Genomic DNA, 18,601 nt, shown 5'->3' on the forward strand with positions numbered 1-18,601 from the left:
GTGAGAACCGCGCCCGGAAAAATCCATGCAACTATTAAGGCTGCAATCCTACGCATATAAAGCTACAAAATAGTTCTGTATTTTAAGTTCACAGAATTCAGTGAGGCTTCGTTCTCGGGAAGCTGCGGAGAGAGTTGCAATGCACGTTACCGCTTTTGTCGTGCTTTACTCCCAATCGCATCCACTTATGTAGGCATTTTGGTATGAATTGTTGCATATACTAATTAAGAGCCGGCCCTGGAGTCTCCAGAAATCGGTCTCAAACTCCAGGATTGAAGCAACCCTGGAAATATGAATGTGGGTGGATAATCTGAAAAACATTGTGTCGGGGGCGGGGGAGATATCCAGGAGCAGCTTCGGTCAGAACTGGCAACTCTGCGAATAATATTCATAAAAATGCACCTCGAGGAGCAACAGTTTCACAACCCAAGGCCTGCGAGTCACACGCGAGACAGAAAAACTGCCTCGCAGCCATAAAACCTGCCTTGAGATCACGAGACGCAGAGGGTGGGTACCCCGTACCCCGCCCCGTCTGAGCGAGGAAAGGGGTGGAGCGCGCTCCGGGCGCCTGTGCGGAGCGCGGAGGGAGTGCCTCGGAAGAGCCGCTGGGTATAAAAGCTCCGCCGGGGCACGCCCGCCCCTCAGTCCGAGCTGCTTCTTGGTCTTGGCTCTTTTGCTCTTGCTTCAACAGTGCTTGAACGGAGCAGAGTCGCGGCCACCCCGCCCTTCATTCCTTCGCCAGTCCAGCCAGCCGACGCCGATTGACACCATGAGCGCCCAGGTCCGCCAGAACTACCACGCCGACAGCGAAGCGGGTGTGAACCGCTTGGTCAACCGGTTTCTCCAAGCCAGCTACACCTATCTGTCCTTGGTGAGTCTTCAGAAGGGCTGCTGCAGCCTTGGGCGCGCACTCCACCCCACCCACCCCCCGCCGCTCGGTTCTATCCTACAAAGACCCTGTGGGTATAGATAAAAATGGAACAACCACCACCACCCCTTTCAGTGTGTGGCTGGGTATAGAATTGGCGCTCCTGCCTGTTTGGTGCCTTGTGCTTCCGCAGGTATGCAACAGGCAGAAGGTCAGCAGGTGTAGCTTCCTCTGTCATGACGCATTGTGTGTACGCACCCCACCCTCGCCCAGCAGCATCCTTTGTCTTCTGTTCCTTAGTCCTAAATGGGTGGAACATGGCTTCCCTTGCTTGGCTTAAAAGCTGAAGTGGCTCCTTTTTCAGAACCCAGGTTTCCGGTGGGCCCCAGCCTCTAAAATGTCGGGCTCCAGTTATGTTCACCATCTACTTCCACCTCTATCTTCTTTACTGAAGGAGGTATATTTTGGGCCATCTTTCTGTCATGTTTTATTTGGTGTCTCCCTCCTCTTGGGTAAACACAGCTTACTTCCCAGTGTTGCTAGCCTCCATCTAAAGGCTCCCTCTCAGCTGGCAACTTAACAGCTCTTTGCACTTGGCCTTTTGACAAAATATTACCCTGGGGGTGAAAGAGATGGGGGCCGCTCAGTGAGCTTCATGTGTAGGGGGTTTGAACCTGGGTTTCCTCTGAAATCCACCAGTCCAACCCCTGGACACCACTTTCTTAATAATAATAATAATAAATTTCTATACCGCCCTAACAAAACTGGCTCAGGGTGGTTTACAAAGAGAAATAACAAACAAATAAGATGGCTCCCTGTCCCCAAAGGGCTCACATTCTAAAAAGAAACTTAAGACACACACCAGCAACAGTCACTGGAACTACTGTGCTGGGAGTGGATAGGGCCAGTTACTCACTCTCCCCCTGCTAAATAAAGAGAATCACCACGGTAAAAGGTGCCTCTTTGCCCAGTTAGCAGGAATGCCTCCAGCTCTTCCTTGAGGAAACACCCCTTAAAGTTCTTAATTTCTTCTTCTTGCTAAACATGTAACCATTATACAGAAGTGTTAAAGCATGTGCCTAGAACCATCCATTCCCTTGTAGGTTGGGTCTCAAACAGTGTTCCCTCTATGGTGTGTGCACATACACTTTTTTGTCTGCTCAGTTAATTTTAGATCCTACTCTGATTGGATCAGGAAGCTCCCACTCTGAATATACTTGTGCTCACACACTGCCTTGATACTACTGCCCAGAACAAAACTCATTCTGCACACATGACAAATTAGAGAGAACCTTGGTCAAACTGCACCCTCCAGCAGTTGTGGACTACAACTCATATCATCCCCAGTTACAATGGCCAATATCTAAGGTTGATGGGAGTTGTAGGCCAACATCTTCAGGAAAGGTTGTAGTTTGAGACATTTGCTGTAAGCATTGGCTCTACTGGATTTTCCCACCACTGTATCTTATACCAACCTGCTAGCCCCTGCCCCAGTTGCTCCAGTGTTCATCCTTGGCGTTGGCTCCAGGGTGACTACAGCTTTTTCAGAGGCAAAGTTCACTTCCTTAATTTCTATGTGCATGTGTTGCTGAGTAAACAGGACTATCAAGACAGGCATTAATCATTAACTTCCTCTTCTTTGCTCAAGATGGCATTTTGGTGTTTGAACTAATTTAATCTGTGAAGCAAATAGGTTTAGATTAGGAGGCTGAACTGAGGTTGTGAGGTGGGGCAGGGACATAAAAGTATTTGTCTAGAAGAGTTGGAAGGATCCTTGGAGGTAATCTACTCCAACCCCCACCCCGCTTGGTGAAGCATTTACTACAGTCTGCTTTTAATACTAGTAGAGGGAAGTAAGTTTCTTGGGGCACAAAGTTCCCCACTTCTGGGGAACAGCTGAGCTTACTGGAACCTAAAACCAGTGTAGTGGTTATCGTGCTGGACTCTGACCAAGAAGACCTGGGTTCAGATTTCTCAAGCGAAACACACCAAAAGGGGGGAAGTACCTAGTAAATGTTGAAGAGCCCCTGGTGGCGCAGTGGTAAAACTGCCGCCCTGTAACCAGAAGGTTACAAGTTCGATTCTGACCAGGGGCTCAAGGTTGACTCAGCCTTCCATCCTTCTGAGGTCGGTAAAATGAGTACCCAGAATGTTGGGGGCAATATGCTAAATCATTGTAAACCGCTTAGAGAGCTCCGGCTATAAAGCGGTATATAAATGTAAGTGAAAAAAGTATATTATAATATCAGTGGTAAGAGAATGTCACCACATTCTTTCAGTGGACTCACAGTGAGCAGCATTGTCTTTGAGAACAAGAAGCTTGGAGATCTACTTAGTTCTTATGGTGGAACCTATTGAACATGTGAGAGCCGTTGGAGGTTTTGATCTCTGCTCCTTGAATAGATAACATAAATTCATTTCAAAGTTTTTGGAGACTGAGACACATCTCTGAGGAGGCATTTGAAACCTTGCATTAGTACTTCAAGTCTTAGCCATTTGTGTGTGAACCTGTTTTATGTCACTGTAAACAACCCAGAGACATCCATTGATAACTTGTCTGGTCAATGACTGAAATAAAGATTCCATTCCATACCACTGATATTATAATATACTTCAACATTTCCTAGGCACTTCTCAGTCTGTGTGTGTTGCTTCAAATCCCCCTAGATAATGAACCTTGGGATAAAAGTCCTCTCTGTCTGAGCTACCTCACAGGCTTGCTAGGATAAAATAAAGGAGGAGCTATGGATGCTGGGTTGAGATCCTTGAATAGAGGACAGGCTAGAAAATCCATCAGTTGGATTTTCTAAAACTGTGGATTCATTGAACAGAACATGTAAACAACCCTAACTTGGACCATGAACAAAATGCAGCACTTGCCTTCTAATGCAGTGTGTATATAGCTGAAGTATGAGCCTGAAGCTCTTCTGTTGCCTTGGCCATGGAAACGTGGTGGCTTCACTCTCTAGAATATGGAGATAAAACAGGCCTAACTTGTAGGGATGTTGGGATAAATGAGGATGCCAGTAAAGTGTTGGGGTCACTGAAGTTATACTTGAAGCCTTAAAAATAAGTCATTGAGAATCAATCCAAATTAACTGGTAGCAATCTAATTGGACAGGTTGAGAATGTCTACTTCTAGGGATTTCATTGCATACCTTATCATATTTGAACCAATGAGAGAAACTCTTCTGTTTTTCTTAAGCCAGCTCAGTACTGATAGTGTTATGCCAGCGTGGTGTAGTGGTTAGAGTGCTAGACTAGGACCGGGGAGACCAGAGTTCAAATCCCCATTCAGCCATGAGGCTTGCTGGGTGACTCTGGGCCAGTCACTTCTCTCTCAGCCTAACCTACTTAACAGGGTTGTTGTGAAAGAGAAACTCAAGTATGTAGTACACCACTCTGGAGGAAGAGCGGGATATAAATGTAGTAGTTAGTAATAATAATAATAATAATAATAATGCAAGTGCTAAACTTTATTCAGATAGAAAAGCAAACATACTTTTCTTATACACTGGCTTCTCTTAATAGCCCATGTCAAGAACAGGATACAAATGTAACAATAGCCAAAAAATCAGTCTGTAGTAACATTGCACAACTTTTGATGTAATCACTTTCTCAGATGTGTTCATGTACTTTGTACCTTGCTATCTGAAGTGCCCCGATCTTATCCCCCGTTTGGTGTTCTCTAATTTTAAAACTTGTTTACTGTTTTTAACAGAGTGATAAATGTATGAAGCCAAAGTTGGATCCTTTGCTACTTGAAGCATTTCTACCCCCATAAACTAACTTGGATTTTTTAAAAGTTGCATATTTGGTTCAGGCATTCCACCAAACCTTGGTTTCAAGTGACCATAGCTGAGAACCCAAATCATGATAGCACTGCTTTAGTGCACAACCAAGGTTTGTGCACTTGCGGAGCAGGGTGTGTGTGTTACCTTTTAGGAGCAGGGAAGGTGCCTGGCCACTTCCAGTCCGACACTGACCGGGGCTGCGAGGAGGTACACAGCAGCCCCGTGTCAGCATTTTTGGAGACCATGGTGGGCGGGGGGATGGGTACTGCTCCTTAAAGGTAACCCTGGCCCTGCGGAAGCAGAACAGCTCCCATATGGCGTCTCATCCCGCTGTCTGTCATGGAACTTAAAATGGCATCTGTGGGGCTCCTGGACAGTCTTCCATCCAGGTGCTGACCAGAGCTAGATCTGCTTAGATTTAGCAAGGTGGCTGCATCACGTGTTCTCAGACATGCCTTGAGATGTGTTGGGGGTGGCCCTCATCAACCCTAAGTGTGGCTACCTGACTTAGCATGATCAGGCCTGTGTGCAGCTTGGGCCAAAGCTGAATACTCCGCACAGTCCCCTGGTACACTGTTCTCAGCATGCTGTGCTACACTTTGCCCAGTGCCAGGGGGCTTCTTTAAGGGAAGCAGAGTCCTCTTCCAGAGTCCAGTCTCCGGGAAGAGAGCTGGTCTTGTGGTAGCAAGCATGACTTGTCCCCTTAAGCTAAGCAGGATCCGCCCTGGTTGCATACGAAAGGGAGACTAGAAGTGTGCACACTGTAAGATATTCCCCTTAGGGGATGGAGCCGCTCTGCGAAGAGCATCTAGGCTCCCAAGTTCCCTCCCTGGCTTCTCCAAGATGGGGCTGAGAGAGATTCCTGCCTTCAACCTCGGAGAAGCCACTGCCAGTCTGTATAGACAATACCAAGCTAGATGGACTTATGGTCTGACTCTGTATATGGCAGCTTCCTATGTTCCTCTTGAGCCCTGCACTGTTTTGAAAGGCATTCAGAGTGCTGGGAAGTGTAGCTCTTTCCCACAGAGCTTTTAAGAGAGCTCTCTGTCTCTTACGGGCCCTTCCAGCATGGATAAAAGCACAGTACAGTGGTTGGCACCGTGGGAAAACGGCTCTCATATGAAGTTGTGGGGTTTTTTGCCAAGTGGCTCCTGTTTGGGAAAAATAGTGAAGATTGCCTGTACTAGGGATATACCCCAAGTTCACAGATCTCTTTGTAGTTGGTCTCTATTGGTCTTGTGTTGGGCCTAGATCTGAACTCCAGCCTCTCTTCTCCCTTCCTTCCAGGGCTTCTATTTCACCCGGGATGATGTGGCTTTATCCAAGTTTGCATCCTTCTTCCGGCACCTGTCTGAGGAGAAACATGAGCAAGCGGAGAAGCTCCTAACCTTCCAGAACCGCCGTGGGGGGAGAGTTGTCCTCCAGGATGTCAAAGTGAGGATGAGATGTTTCAAAAGGAGGGTGTGGTGATTGGGGCAAGATATCACTTGGGCACTAGGGGGTGATTAATGGGCTGGAGAAAAAGGGAGCAGAGGATTCTGGGTGAAGGCAAAGGCCCTAAAGCTAGCAGCCAAGATGCAGTCAGTTCATAACCTAGGGAATTGCAGAGGGGTAAGGAGCGGAGACTAAGGCATTGGTTACAGTTAAAGATGGGGATTTCTGGGGTGGGGGTGGTCCCTCCCATAGATGGGGTATGGCTGGGTACCATGTTTAAGAATGGGAAATAAATTTTGATTGATATGCTAAACCAGGGATTCTCAACATTGGGTCCCCAGATGTTATTGGACCAACTCCCAAAATCCCCACACAAAGGCCACTGGGGCTGGGGATTATGGGAGTTGAAGTCCAAAAACATCTGGGGACCCAATGTTGAGAATCCCTGTGCTAAACAGTGTTTCCTCTAACAAGGATTCCCAGCTGTTCTTGACTACGACTCCCAGAATCCCCAGTTGCAATGGCTTTTGCTTGGGGATTCTGGGAGTTGTAGTCCACCATCCTGTTAGAGGGAACATTGATGGTGGAGATAATGTGTGTTCAATGTGCTATGGCTCTCATTGACTTGGGAGTCTTGTGCAGTAAATTTTTCTACAGTGCCTCAGCTCTCCATGAAGTGTCATAAGTACTCTGGCATTTTTGTAGAGAGGAAACAAACTTGCATGGGATTCCTAGCTAGTTCTTTGGCTTAGTTTCTGTTATTGGCATCAAATATTTCCCAGATTACCTCTGCTCAGCTATGTGAGACTAGTAGATTAACTTTCTGCCTTGGATTGGATGTTCTGCTCTTCCCCTTCATTGACGGTAAGAGTAGAAAATGGCAAACTAGAGGACAAAAACAAAACACTTAAGGCCAATAGTGATCTTCTGGAGACTTGCATTTCCCACCAAGGGTCTACTTTGTTCTGCACGTCTCACTGGGGTATTATCTAAGAACTGGGCTGTATGGATAAACATGGAGTTGATCTTAGACATGTACACTGCTAAACAGAGCAGAAGGGCTAGCAGGAAAGCCAAGGGGCAGCAGAACTGGATGGAAAGGAATAAACAAGTTGTGATGCAGTTGGCACATTCTCACTTGTCTGCACTGTTGCTCAATTCCAGAAACCAGAGCAGGATGAATGGGGGAATGGTGCTGCTGCCATGCTGGCCGCCCTTCAACTGGAGAAGAGCGTGAATAAAGCTCTGCTGGAGTTGCACCAGATTGCAACACGCCATGTTGATCCCCATGTAAGTATTGCAGGATAAACTAAGTTCTAGTAGGAGGGGGTACTGGATCCAGACTGCTGATGCCTTTTACAGGGGTTCTCAAACTTGTATCCCTATATACTATTGGACTAACCCCATCAGATCACTGGATCATCAGATCAGTGGCCTTTGGCCATTGTGGCTGAGGCTGATGGGAGTTGGAGAACCCCCGACCTAATAGATGAAAACATCCTTCCCTAGAATTACAGCTGTCCTGGGAATGTCCACTCCTGCTCTGGTTCTAAGTGGCTTTCCTGGGCCCATCAGCTATGCACGCCTGCATAATCTTGGTCATATATTATAGATAAACCTTTCACAAAGTCAAAGGACTTATTCACCCATGGGACCATTCCTGTTTAACCTCTTGGGGAATTCCATGGGCAAGTGTTAATACCTTGCAACACGTCAAGGGCTAGATACCTGTGTCTGTACTTGTACACAAAGAGCTCAGTTGGCTGGGATGTTGAATTCTGTTTGAATTTCTGCACTTGCATGGAAGATGGAGTTAACCTGCAGGATGATCCTATAGAGCAGGGCTGCACAACTTAGGCCCTACAGCTCCCAATAGACAGGAATTATGGGAGTTGTAGTCCAGCATATGCAGGAGATCTAAAGTTGTGCAGCACTGCCCTAGAGCCAAGGGCTAAGTATGAATAGCCTGTCTCTAACTTTCCTCTTCCCCTGCAGATGTGTGACTTCCTGGAGACTCACTACCTGGATGAGGAGGTGAAGTTGATCAAGAAGCTGGGAGACCATGTGACTAACCTGAAGCGCACTCGTGCCCATGAAGATGGCCTTGGCGAGTACCTCTTTGACCGCCTCACCCTGGGAGAGTCTAGTGACTAAGCGCAGGGGTGCAGGCTCCCCTCAACTCCTGCAGCCTGGCCCAAGTGTGTTGCTTTAATTACTGTGTGTCAGAAGCTGGCTGCTCAATACATAAGGCATGCCTCTGTACCCTGCCCAACTTGAGGGGGAGAGTCTGTAACTGGCATTAAATAAACTTGGCATTAAGCACTATACTGTCTGAATGTCTTAACTGGGGCAGTAGAACAGCAGCATATCGGCTCTGGAACATAGGAAGCTGTCGTATACCCAGTCAGACCATTGGTCTGTCTAGCTCAGTATGTTCTGCACAGACTGGCAGCAGCTTCTCCAAGGTTGCAGGCAGGAGTGTGTCTCATTCTTATCCTGAAGATGCCAGGGAGGGAACTTGGAACCTTCTGCAGGCAGTCAAGCAGGTGCTCTTCCCAGAGCAGCCGCATCCCCTAAGGGGGCTGTCTCTGGTTAAGCCAGTAGTACTGGAATGTGCTTAAGTTTGGTGTTTCTCTCAAGCTTCTGGTACTGCCTTGTGAACTGAGCAAGGACCTGTGTAGTCTTGTATTCTGCCTGCCCCCCCATGATGGCTAATCCAGGTGCTGCTGGAAGTTGAGAAGCAGGGCACAAAGAGCAGCCTCTTCCTACTTGGAATACTGAGTTATGCTGCTGCTGCTGTAAATGAGAGTTCTGCTTGGCTGTGATGTCTAATAGTTCCTCACAGACATGGCAGTGCTTAAGGGATCTAGGGCCCAGCACTAGAATGCAGAGAAATGCCCTAGTCTGGAGCAGAGTTCCTCAGAAGCAGTTGCTTGTAGAAGTTCCCCAGCTGCTACCACCTTGAGCAATCGGTGCTCATTGTCTGGAGGGCATGAGCCTAGTGGAAGAGCACGGCTAATGGGAACTAGTAGTGGTCTCTCATGAGAGGGAGCTGATACAGTGGCAGGCATACTCGGGCAAACTAGACTGCCAGTAGTTCCTTTGTAGAGTCTCTGGGAGGCTCCTGCTTGCAACCTCCATTCTCTCCCAGTTAGGTTCCTACTAGTGTTCCTTGTAAGAGGGATTCCCAGATTATTATTATTTTATTATTTACATTTTATATCCCACTCTTCCTTCAAGAAGCCCAGAGTGGTGTACTATATAAGTTTTTCTCCCCATAACAACCCTGTGAAGTAGGTTAGGCTGAGAGAGAAGTGACTGGCCCAGAGTCACCCAGCAAGTATTATGGCTGAATTGAGATTTGAACTCGGGTCTCCCCGGTCCTAGTCAAGCACTCTAGCCACTATACTGTACTGGCTCTGATGTGAGCTACAACTCCCATAATCCCCAGCCAAAGGCCATTGCAACTGAGCATTATAGAAATTGTAATCAACAGCTGGGGATCCCTGTTAGAGGCAACACTAGTTCCTCCTGCTCTGCCCAAAACCTTAGCATGCAGAGAACTTGCTGTGTATTGACTTCAGTGACATATATGTGCTCTATGTTCCTGTCCTGCACACCTGAGCGGACTTGCACATTAGTGTGCCTTGTAGCAAGTCAGACCCTTGGTCCATCTAGCTCACCCACAGGGGCTTTCCAGGGTTCCAAGCAAGGAGTCTTTCCCAGGCCTACTGGAGATGCCGGGGATTGAGCCAAGATGACTCTGCATGCAAAGCAGATGCTCTATTGCTGAATTAGGGCCCCATCTTGAAGGTTTTCTCTGTATACTGAAGAACAATGTGTGCTCCTTGCCCCCAAGCAAGCCTTGCTGCAGGCACAAACTGCTGCCTGCCAGTACAACACATGCAAGGCAGGGGAAACTCAAGCAAATGCTCTCTCTGGATGGGACTGTAGTGCAGACTAGTTGGCCTTTACACTGTACACATAGTATGGCATGAACCTGCTGCTTGGGCAGGGGAGGAGTGCATCCATAGATGGGTTAGTGCCTGCTCACTCAGGGCCAACAACCTTCAGCTGGGACTGCAAGTTGAGACCTCTCCACACCCACACCTCCAGTTCCACCCTCATGTTTCAGATAAGGAAGATTACCTTGGCGATGTGGGCTTTTGTCCTTTCTTCCCACACCACTCACCTTATGGTTTAGCCGGTCAGGGCAGACAGAATGCTAGATCATGCTCAGCACAGCCAACTGTGCCAGTGACTGAACACTGCACCACAGCAAGCAGCTCACCTTTTATGAACATAAGAAGCTGCCTTAGAGCATCAGTCAATTGGGTCATCCATTCTGGTATAATGTGCAACTCCCAGGTGTTCCTAATTTAGGCCCACAAATCCCCATCCACAATGGCCATTGTGGCTGGAGAGGAGTCTTAATGGATCCAAAGGTTGGCAACCCTTGTAGCCCACAACAGCCACTCTCCAAAGTTGTCCCTGCTACTTACTGTCCTCCAGCAGTCGTGCTTGCTTCCTAATAGAGAACATTAGGAAGAAGTAGAATTCAGGTGTGCAAATTCTATTCCTCTCTACTAGAGGGCTTGACAGTTCTTAGGCACTATGGGACTTGGACTAGGATATTCAGAGGTAGATTTAATAAAATATTTTTGTCCCAAGTAGGCCTGTTCACTATTTATAAAGAAGCCTGTTTGTCATTCTACTCTACAATGTCCATGAGAGTCCTGTAATTTTGTCAAAGCCTGTACTACATAAGCACTTTTTCAGTGGAGATGTCAGAACCTGGAACCTTCTGTATGCAAAGCAAGCACTCTACCACAGCAGACCCTTTTTGCACTCACAGTATCTGATACCTGCAAAGGTTGGTTAGCTGGGGAATGTGCCTTCTCATCTCACTATTTTGAGCAAATAGCTTTACAGTATTTTCAAAGCAAATGTTTATTAAATAACTGAAGTTTGTCTCACAAACAGCTTTTATTCTTCATTGTTGACTTGTTTCACACAGTTTCAAGAGGGCGGGGAAGAGAAGAAAGACACCAAAAAAACCTCAAAGCATTTTTCCACACACCTAAATAAAATCTAGGTCAGTGAGGGAGGCTCATGAGACCTTAAACCAAATGGATCATGGGGTAAAAGGGAAAGATAGGGTTCATAATCAAAGTGCAGAAGCTTAGTCAGTCCATAGGAACAGGAAGCACAAGTGTGTGATCTCAGCCACAGGGGGAGTGTCTTTTAAAAAAATGATTTTCCTTGTTTCAGTTGATACCAAGGTTGGCAGCAGATGCAGGATCACTGGGGCTTCGGGGTTGGCTGGCACTTGCTCTGCCCTAGAGGTAGTTGCTTCTCTTGTGCTGGACAAAATACCCACCCACTAGACACTAAGTCTTATACCCTTGAGAAGCAATCTCTCTCTCGATGCAAATCTTTATCTTCTACAACCTACTTTGGTCCTCCTACATCTTCATGTTGGCAAAGCAACAGTCCAGAATGGTATTGGCACTCTGAGATAGCAAGTGCTATGAACGAAGATACCCAGGATCATGGCCATAAGGCCTCTTCCCTGCAGCCTTTTAGCACAGTCATTCCAAGAAGACTGTTAGTAGCGGCATGCATCTAATACACTAGCAGCTTGTCTTTATTTTCAGAGCTATCAAAGTCCATTGAAGCATCAGTGCCACAATTACATTGAGCATGCAGCCTTCTAACACATTCTCTGGAAAGTCTCCCAATTCAGGACACCTTGTCCTGAAAGAATAAGTCAAAGCTGTACTCCAAAGAGCCTTATAAGTTGCCTATAGCTGCCTGTTGAATGCCTGCCTGCAACACTGCAAGTCTTGAAGACAAATTTTAAAAGATTTGGGCATATGGCTTATTCCACTGGCTTTAGCAGAAAGTGATCTCAGCTGCCTTGTACTCCTCTCTTTCTTATTAAGTTCATCATGGCACTTTAAAAATTATATAAAACAAATTATATTGCACTTAGAATGATTCTAGAGTGTCCAGGCTATGAGGAGCCATCCTTTTAGTTTTCCCTGGAAGGTTTAAATTGCTTATTCAGCACAATTTACATGCAATGTGGTTCTAGTTTTCTTCCACCCAGAATGATAGACATTTTATTTGGGCTGTAGAGGCAGGGTGTTTTTTTTCCAGAACAAAATCCTAAATACCCCTATCCAATCTAGACCTGTCCTGCATTCAAGAACAGCTCTAGGCCTCTCAATGGTTTTACACTGCAACACTATTCAAGGAGATTCTAGGCCAACCATTGCTAACAAGAAAGCCCTATCCTCTTCAATTATATTTGAAAAGGACTGCAGTTCTAAAATCCCTGCCTCCCACATTCTAGGGTCTTTGTTGTCAGTGGTTTTACAGCTTCCTCAAACACAGGAGCAAGGCAAGAGATCACCACCTTATTCAAAAGCCACAGGAGAACAAAAGCCTGTTTCTCCCCTCATAAACATTATCCTAGATCAGAGCAACAATGGCTTTTAAAAGTATTCCTGGTCTCCAAGTGCACTGGAGGCCAGTGCCAGAACGTTCTAGAATGCTAGAACGTTCTAGAACTTTGCTGGCCACATCTCATGAGACCTCCAACAATCTATCATCATAAAAAAGGACCAAAAACTACCTCCTGGTATTACAAAACCCTGTTCATAAACACTCGTTAAAATCCTGCAGAATTTCTGAGTCAGTGACACATGGAGGGAGCATTGTTCAGTATTCTAAATCACACATCTACCCAGTCAGAAATGATGAGAACTCTGAAGATCATTTCTATATCTCAGGGAAGACAACTGACGCAGCAGAGTTCCTACACACATCAGCTCCATCCAAAAGATTGACAATACATGGCACTCTAGAACACATTTCAAAGAATGTGCCCCTTGTGTTCTAGATCAAGAGGCATGTGTCCCCATGTGTTCTAGATCAAGCAGACACCAGGGATGTACCTCGTGTTGTAGAGCAGGCAAAGGGCAATCTCTCTTTCAGAGCATGGCCATCTTTCACCCCACCACCCTTGCACAACCTGATCTAGAACAGACAACCTTGCATGTCAACGCAGGAACACGCCAACCCGGAGTCCCTCTTCAGTTCCAAAACATGCTAGGAAACCTACACTAGAACCGTTTCAGAATCCAGCACCAGAGAACAGCTGACCTATTGAGGGTGGGAATGGGAAAAATAGGAGGGTGTGTCAGCAAAAGTGTTCTAGCTAATTCTTCTCCTCTATGAGAGAGTTGGTGGGGCTGCTGAGGTCGCTGGGGCTGCTGGGAAGGGTGGGGGTGCTGGTGTTGGAGGAGTTGCTGGCTTCGCTGGAGCTCTTCTTAGAACGCTTCCGCCACTCAGGAACTGAGCCCATTAAGGCTGCCGTCTTGATGTTCTGTCTGTCCTTCTCCGCTTCTTCATCTTCATCGTACCGCTCATCATCCTCTTCTGTCTCACTATGGTGGGGGCTGGAGTGGCGAGAGATGGAGGGAGATGGCGGCACTGAGGCCGGGCGTGGGTAGCGGAAGCCCTCAGCCTGTGGCAGGGAGAAAGACATACAATATGTATGAGGGGAAAATAAGTGTGGAAGCATACAATCACCAAGTTCAATGGCTTTGCAACAGAAGCGATTTGTCCTTTTTAACAGAATCTGGGATATGGATCTCTCTCCCAGGGAGAAAATATATACCAATAATCAGCACAGGATCCAGAGTCCAACCACCAGTCCATCTAGCTCTGTACATCAACCCTAGGGCAGCGATTCTGAAACTTGGGTCTCCAGATGTGGTTGGACTGCAAATTCCATCACCCCCTGCCACAATGCCATTGTGGCGGGCAATGATGAGAGTTGTAGTCCAAAAGCATCTGGCGATCCACGTTTCAGAACCCCATACATTCCCCATCTTTCTCACATGGAGCCATACTCACAGCTGTCGGTTCATGTGGCTCATAGGTGAAGTTGTCTGGGAAGGCTTTAGCTAGTGCCATGTGTCGGGCATACATGTAGTACTGCAAAGGAAGAAAACCATGAGAAAGAAGATGAACATCTAAGAGACTCCCTTATTGTATCCGCTTGCCACTTGCCTTCGCACTGAAGCCCAATATTAGCATAAGCCAGCCATCTTCCTAACACATATTTGAGAATCACTATGCCTCAGACCTTGTTCTCACTACGGTGGTAAACCTATATTTGTACCATTTCAGACTGCAGATGAGGGGGCTCAGAAAAGGCCCCCCCCTACAAAGAAAAGAGATCCAAACTGAAAGGCAGTGTGCCGGGGCAAAAGGGTGTGATGAAGTAAGTCTAGAGGAGAAAGGCTGTTTAGCAGGGCTCCACTTCAGCCCTCCTGTAGATGTGGGACTTCAGATCCCATCATACCTGGCTATGGGGCACTATGGCTGGGGATGATGGGAATTATAGTCCAAAAAATGAGTTGGGAGGGCACACGTTGTGCAGCCCTGCTGTAGAGTGTGATGTTTAGAGCAGGCCTGCTCAATTTAAGCTACCCCAGCTGGTTTTGGACTACAAATCCCATAATCTCCAGGCACAGTGGCCAATAGCCAGGGATTATGGGGGTTGTAGGCAAACATCTTCAGGAGGGCTGAAACTGAGCAGCCCTGGTTTAGAGTTTACTTTGGTCTGGAAGGGGTTAAAGTCCATATTATCTACACCAGCAGAGAAAAGCCCAGATGCCGGGGTAGGAAATCCCTAGTGGAAGGGAAAGAGAAGGGCGTGAGCAGCAGCTTGAAAAAGTTTAGTTAGTTGGTGGAGTTGGTAAGAACAGCCTGGGATAACTGTGTATGCGTCTGTGACACAAAAGTATAAAGACTCGATCGGCCATAATAACAGTTGAGAGAAACAGTTTATAAGAAGATCCTGATGTGACTGTAGAATATGCCTCGGGTACGTGAGGAAAGATACTGTAGAAGGCTAACATAACAATTTTGTCACCAAGCCAGCCAACAACCCTACTTTTCAGTAGTGAACCAAGACAATAACAGAACTAGTAAAAGCACTTTTGTTTTAACTCAACTAAAAGAAATCTGTAGGTAACTTGATTGGAAACCACCCCACACCATGCCTATAACACCTTGTTACTTCAGCAGAAGAGAAAGTGTATAAAGATCCTGAAATCCTGTACATTTGAGGAGTGTTTGATTCCGCAGTCCTAAAGTGGTATAGTCCAAGCATAGGTTTACTGTCTCAATGAACTTAATTTATGAAGTGAAAGCTGTCAGGGCTCAAGCCTACCCAAAAGTCTTTCCCCCACTAACTCCAGAAGAATAGGAGCTAGTTATGGGTGAGCGAAAGTTACTCTGCACACTCTCAGAGGCACTTTTGTTAAAAACCCAGGGCATTCAAAAGAGGTTCCAGTGCCTTTGCATGACAGCTCTTCTAACCACTTCATTTTATTTCTGCTTCAGAATAGAACAAAAAAGTGCAGGCAAAAGCATTTAAAACCATTTGTTGTGCTTAGGAAGAGTCATTCAAGGCCCAAGCTGATCTTTGGGCTGAGCACCCCCTAGGGGCAATTAGGGTGAATTGCAGCAAGTGGGGGACAAGATGCAAGAGAAGGTGAAAAGGATCACCACTGTGGGGTTGCATGGACCGGAGTATTACATCACCCTCCCACTGCACAGGAAGCTCACCCGGCCCAGATACTTCCAGTCGAGGAGGTCAGAAAGCCGCTCTGTGCGGTTCCGCTGGATGATGCGCTGCCGCCGCGTCTGCTGACAGAAACTGTAGAGGAACGAGGTCAGTTGTGTGCACGATTCATCCAAGGCCCGGAAACGCCGGTCTAGAATGTAGATCCCTGGTGGAACCAGAAAGATTTAAGGCCATGGGCACATATGTATACAGCAGGGTTCCTAAGATGATGTTAGACTACAACTCCCACAATTCCTGGCCACAATGGTCTTTGGGCAATTGTGTCTGGGGACGATGGGAGTTGTTGGACTACAATATCCTCCGGCCATTGTTGCTGGGGAACTCCTGCTCTAGAGTGCAGAGGGAGAAAACCCTCAGAGTTATACCTGGCACTGAATTTCCTGTTCCTGGTTAAATGATGCTCCTGTGCCTCTATACCTCTCTGGTTTTCTGCCCTATTTGCCTAGCTTGGGTTCACTCCTGCCTGGCAGTGTCATTGAAATCTCGGCTCAATATACTTCGCTCAGAGGCCAAGAGTCCTGGCTCCCAGCATTCCTTGCTCTAATCAGCCAGAATCCACTCAACCTCCCGTCTATTATTATTATTGTATATCCCGCTCTTCCTCCAAGGAGCCCAGAGCGGTGTACTACAGACTTAAGTTTCTCCTCACAACAACCCTGTGAAGCAAGTTAGGCTGAGAGAGAAATGACTGACCCAGCAAGTCTCATGGCTGAAGGGGGATTTGAACTCGGGTCTCCCCGGTCCTAGTCCAGCACTCTAACCACTAGACCACGCTGGCTCTGTCTAAGCAAACATTCTGACTCCCAGTGTCCTCTGAGGCTTCCTAGATCCTCCTCCCTTCAAGATAAGTTTAAAATAGCTGGCTCAAACTCTTCCCCCACAACAGCTGATTCCCAACGCCCAGTCCCATCCTGCTCAAACCTACTGAAGCAGGAGACCAGGCTGGCTGGCTGGCTGGCTACATCCAACACAAATGCTGATAGGGTTGCCAACATTCCATTGCCTGCATAAGAAACACAGCAATTGGGTGCTGCTGGGGAGGGCAGGAAGGGAGGTCATCCCATGGGTAATCAGCAGCCTGAGTAGCAATGCATTTATCACAACAAAATAGCACAGACCCCATGATTTCACAAAGCTTCTTGTTCACACATCCCCTCCCATGTAGACATGGAGCAAATGTCAGGTGAAAAATTATGAGATCCGCCCCCGCCCCCGCTATTTACACACACCATCCCCCCTCCATCTTGCTGTGGCTGTCACTGAAAGCCTCACTGAAAGGCTGCTTTATCTGCCAGAAGTGGTGAGTCAGTCAGTCTGTGGGTCTATTTACATTTGACAAGTAAACCATTAGCGTCAATAAACCCAGTCAATTGCTCCATCAAGTTTTGCAGAGCAATTGGGGCTTCTTTTATGAACTTGGCTGTTTCTTTCACATTATAATCTGGACTTCACCCAGGCTTCAAAGGGCTCAATGCAAATGCACTGAGGGATGAGAAAACGCCCCAGGCTTTGCCAGTAAGGGGGCGGGGACGGCGGGGAGAAACCATCCCGTAAGGGGTAAGCAATTTTTGCTTCAGATAGAATATGGTACTGTTGGCAACACTACGTGGTAGGCACAGTCTTTCCATACTCCATCCCCTTAAGCTCTTTCTCATATGGAATTATTACATACAGGGAAACCTCTTCTCAACCCTTGTGTTTTTCCTCCTGGTTCTCCTCTCCTCAGCTACAGAGCTGCAATTGCGGCAAGTAGGAGGAGAGAACGGGGGGGGGGGGGGGGAATCCAAGATGGTTGTCTTGCAGACAATCTAAACTTCAGTTGCTTCTGGATAACAAGCAAGTATTAATACAGTCAGCTAAGTGGGGAAAGAAAACAGAGAGAGAGAGAGAGAGAGGAATGGAAGAGAAATTAAAAGTAACCCTGAGCACATGACCTGACCCAAAGAGAAATCTAAAATGGCATAGCCATGCCCCTACTCAGTCAGCCAATCAGATTTGCAGTATTGCCTAGAAAGGGAGGGAGGGAGAAGCAAGCCCAAACACCCAGAAAGCTACTTCAGACAAGCCCAGGAGCTCCCTAATGCCCACCCCTGGTTTAGATCAAGGATTCTCAACCTTGGGCCCACAGATGTTGTTGGACTTCAACTCCCATAATCCCCAGCCACTTTGGTCGGAGATTATGGGAGTTGGAAGTCCAATAACACTGAGAATCCCTGGTTTAGATGGTAGAAGGCCCATTAGCGTTTGTCTCCGGATTAGATTGGGCCTACTGAGCGTTGCACTACGTTCCCCCTTCAGGAGCACCTAAGAAGTATCAGTCCCCAGCTCTAATACCAACCATAAGCCGATGGATCTGCTATATGTTCTTCCATGAAACAGCCAAAGCCAGAGAGGTTGGTGGAGATGCTAGGGATGCCCATGACGGTGCATTCAGCTGAGATTAAAAAGAAAAGAAAAGAGAGACCATGGTTTGCTGGATCACAACCAAGCTATTTGCCTGCATTCTATCCCCCTCCCTTCACATGCTCAGTTGGATTCAAAGCTTCCTGGTTGGCTAAGCTACCGCAGTGATGGGAAAAATTTGAGGGAGGACTAGGCCCACTTAGAACAACTGCTGGGAGGACGGGCCTTCCCTAAGAAGAGAAAAAAGCCCAGGGAAATCAAAACAAAAGGACCAATCCAGAGGACCCGAGGGGAACGACACACACAGCTACCTAATGAAGAAGAGAAAAGCTTTGTCTTGAGTTTGTTCTGTCCCAAGAGTGCCCTGAGGAAGCAGCTGGCTGAGAAGCTGCTGGGGAAATGGACAGCAGGAAGATAGGGACCAGTTCAGGGATG

At 47.1% G+C, this 18,601-nt stretch overlaps 2 protein-coding genes across 8 annotated transcripts in view; one reads left to right on the forward strand and one right to left on the reverse strand.

Annotated features, from left to right (window-relative positions):
• The first annotated feature begins 630 nt into the window (after positions 1-630).
• On the forward strand, positions 631-8,421 carry LOC128332099 (ferritin light chain, oocyte isoform-like). The gene is made up of 4 exons (XM_053266377.1): positions 631-871; positions 5,950-6,096; positions 7,261-7,386; positions 8,092-8,421. Exons 1-4 carry the CDS (start codon positions 770-772, stop codon positions 8,248-8,250), a joined length of 534 nt encoding a protein of 177 aa, XP_053122352.1. The 5' UTR covers positions 631-769; the 3' UTR covers positions 8,251-8,421.
• A 2,642-nt stretch (positions 8,422-11,063) lies between these two features.
• Positions 11,064-18,601, reverse strand: part of GYS1 (glycogen synthase 1) — a 50,240-nt gene continuing 42,702 nt past the window's right edge. For all 7 annotated transcript variants that reach the window (XM_053266373.1, XM_053266372.1, XM_053266370.1 and 4 more), the window contains 4 exons: positions 18,102-18,197; positions 15,745-15,908; positions 14,023-14,103; positions 11,064-13,630 (listed from right to left, as the gene is read on the reverse strand). In XM_053266373.1, coding sequence (XP_053122348.1) covers positions 13,322-13,630; positions 14,023-14,103; positions 15,745-15,908; positions 18,102-18,197 — 650 coding nt within the window. In that variant the 3' untranslated portion in view covers positions 11,064-13,321. The remainder of the gene's footprint in view (positions 13,631-14,022; positions 14,104-15,744; positions 15,909-18,101; positions 18,198-18,601) is intronic.

Source organism: Hemicordylus capensis, chromosome 6, assembly GCF_027244095.1.
Source record: "Hemicordylus capensis ecotype Gifberg chromosome 6, rHemCap1.1.pri, whole genome shotgun sequence".
Taxonomy (NCBI): domain Eukaryota; kingdom Metazoa; phylum Chordata; class Lepidosauria; order Squamata; family Cordylidae; genus Hemicordylus; species Hemicordylus capensis.

Excerpts from the sequence above, each read along its gene's own strand:
- LOC128332099 (XM_053266377.1), top strand. The coding sequence starts at position 770 with ATGAGCGCCCAGGTCCGCCAGAACTACCACGCCGACAGCGAAGCGGGT. Across the intron at positions 6,097-7,260 it reads TTGTCCTCCAGGATGTCAAA|AAACCAGAGCAGGATGAATG; the intron begins GTGAGGATGAGA and ends GCTCAATTCCAG. Across the intron at positions 7,387-8,091 it reads CACGCCATGTTGATCCCCAT|ATGTGTGACTTCCTGGAGAC; the intron begins GTAAGTATTGCA and ends CTTCCCCTGCAG.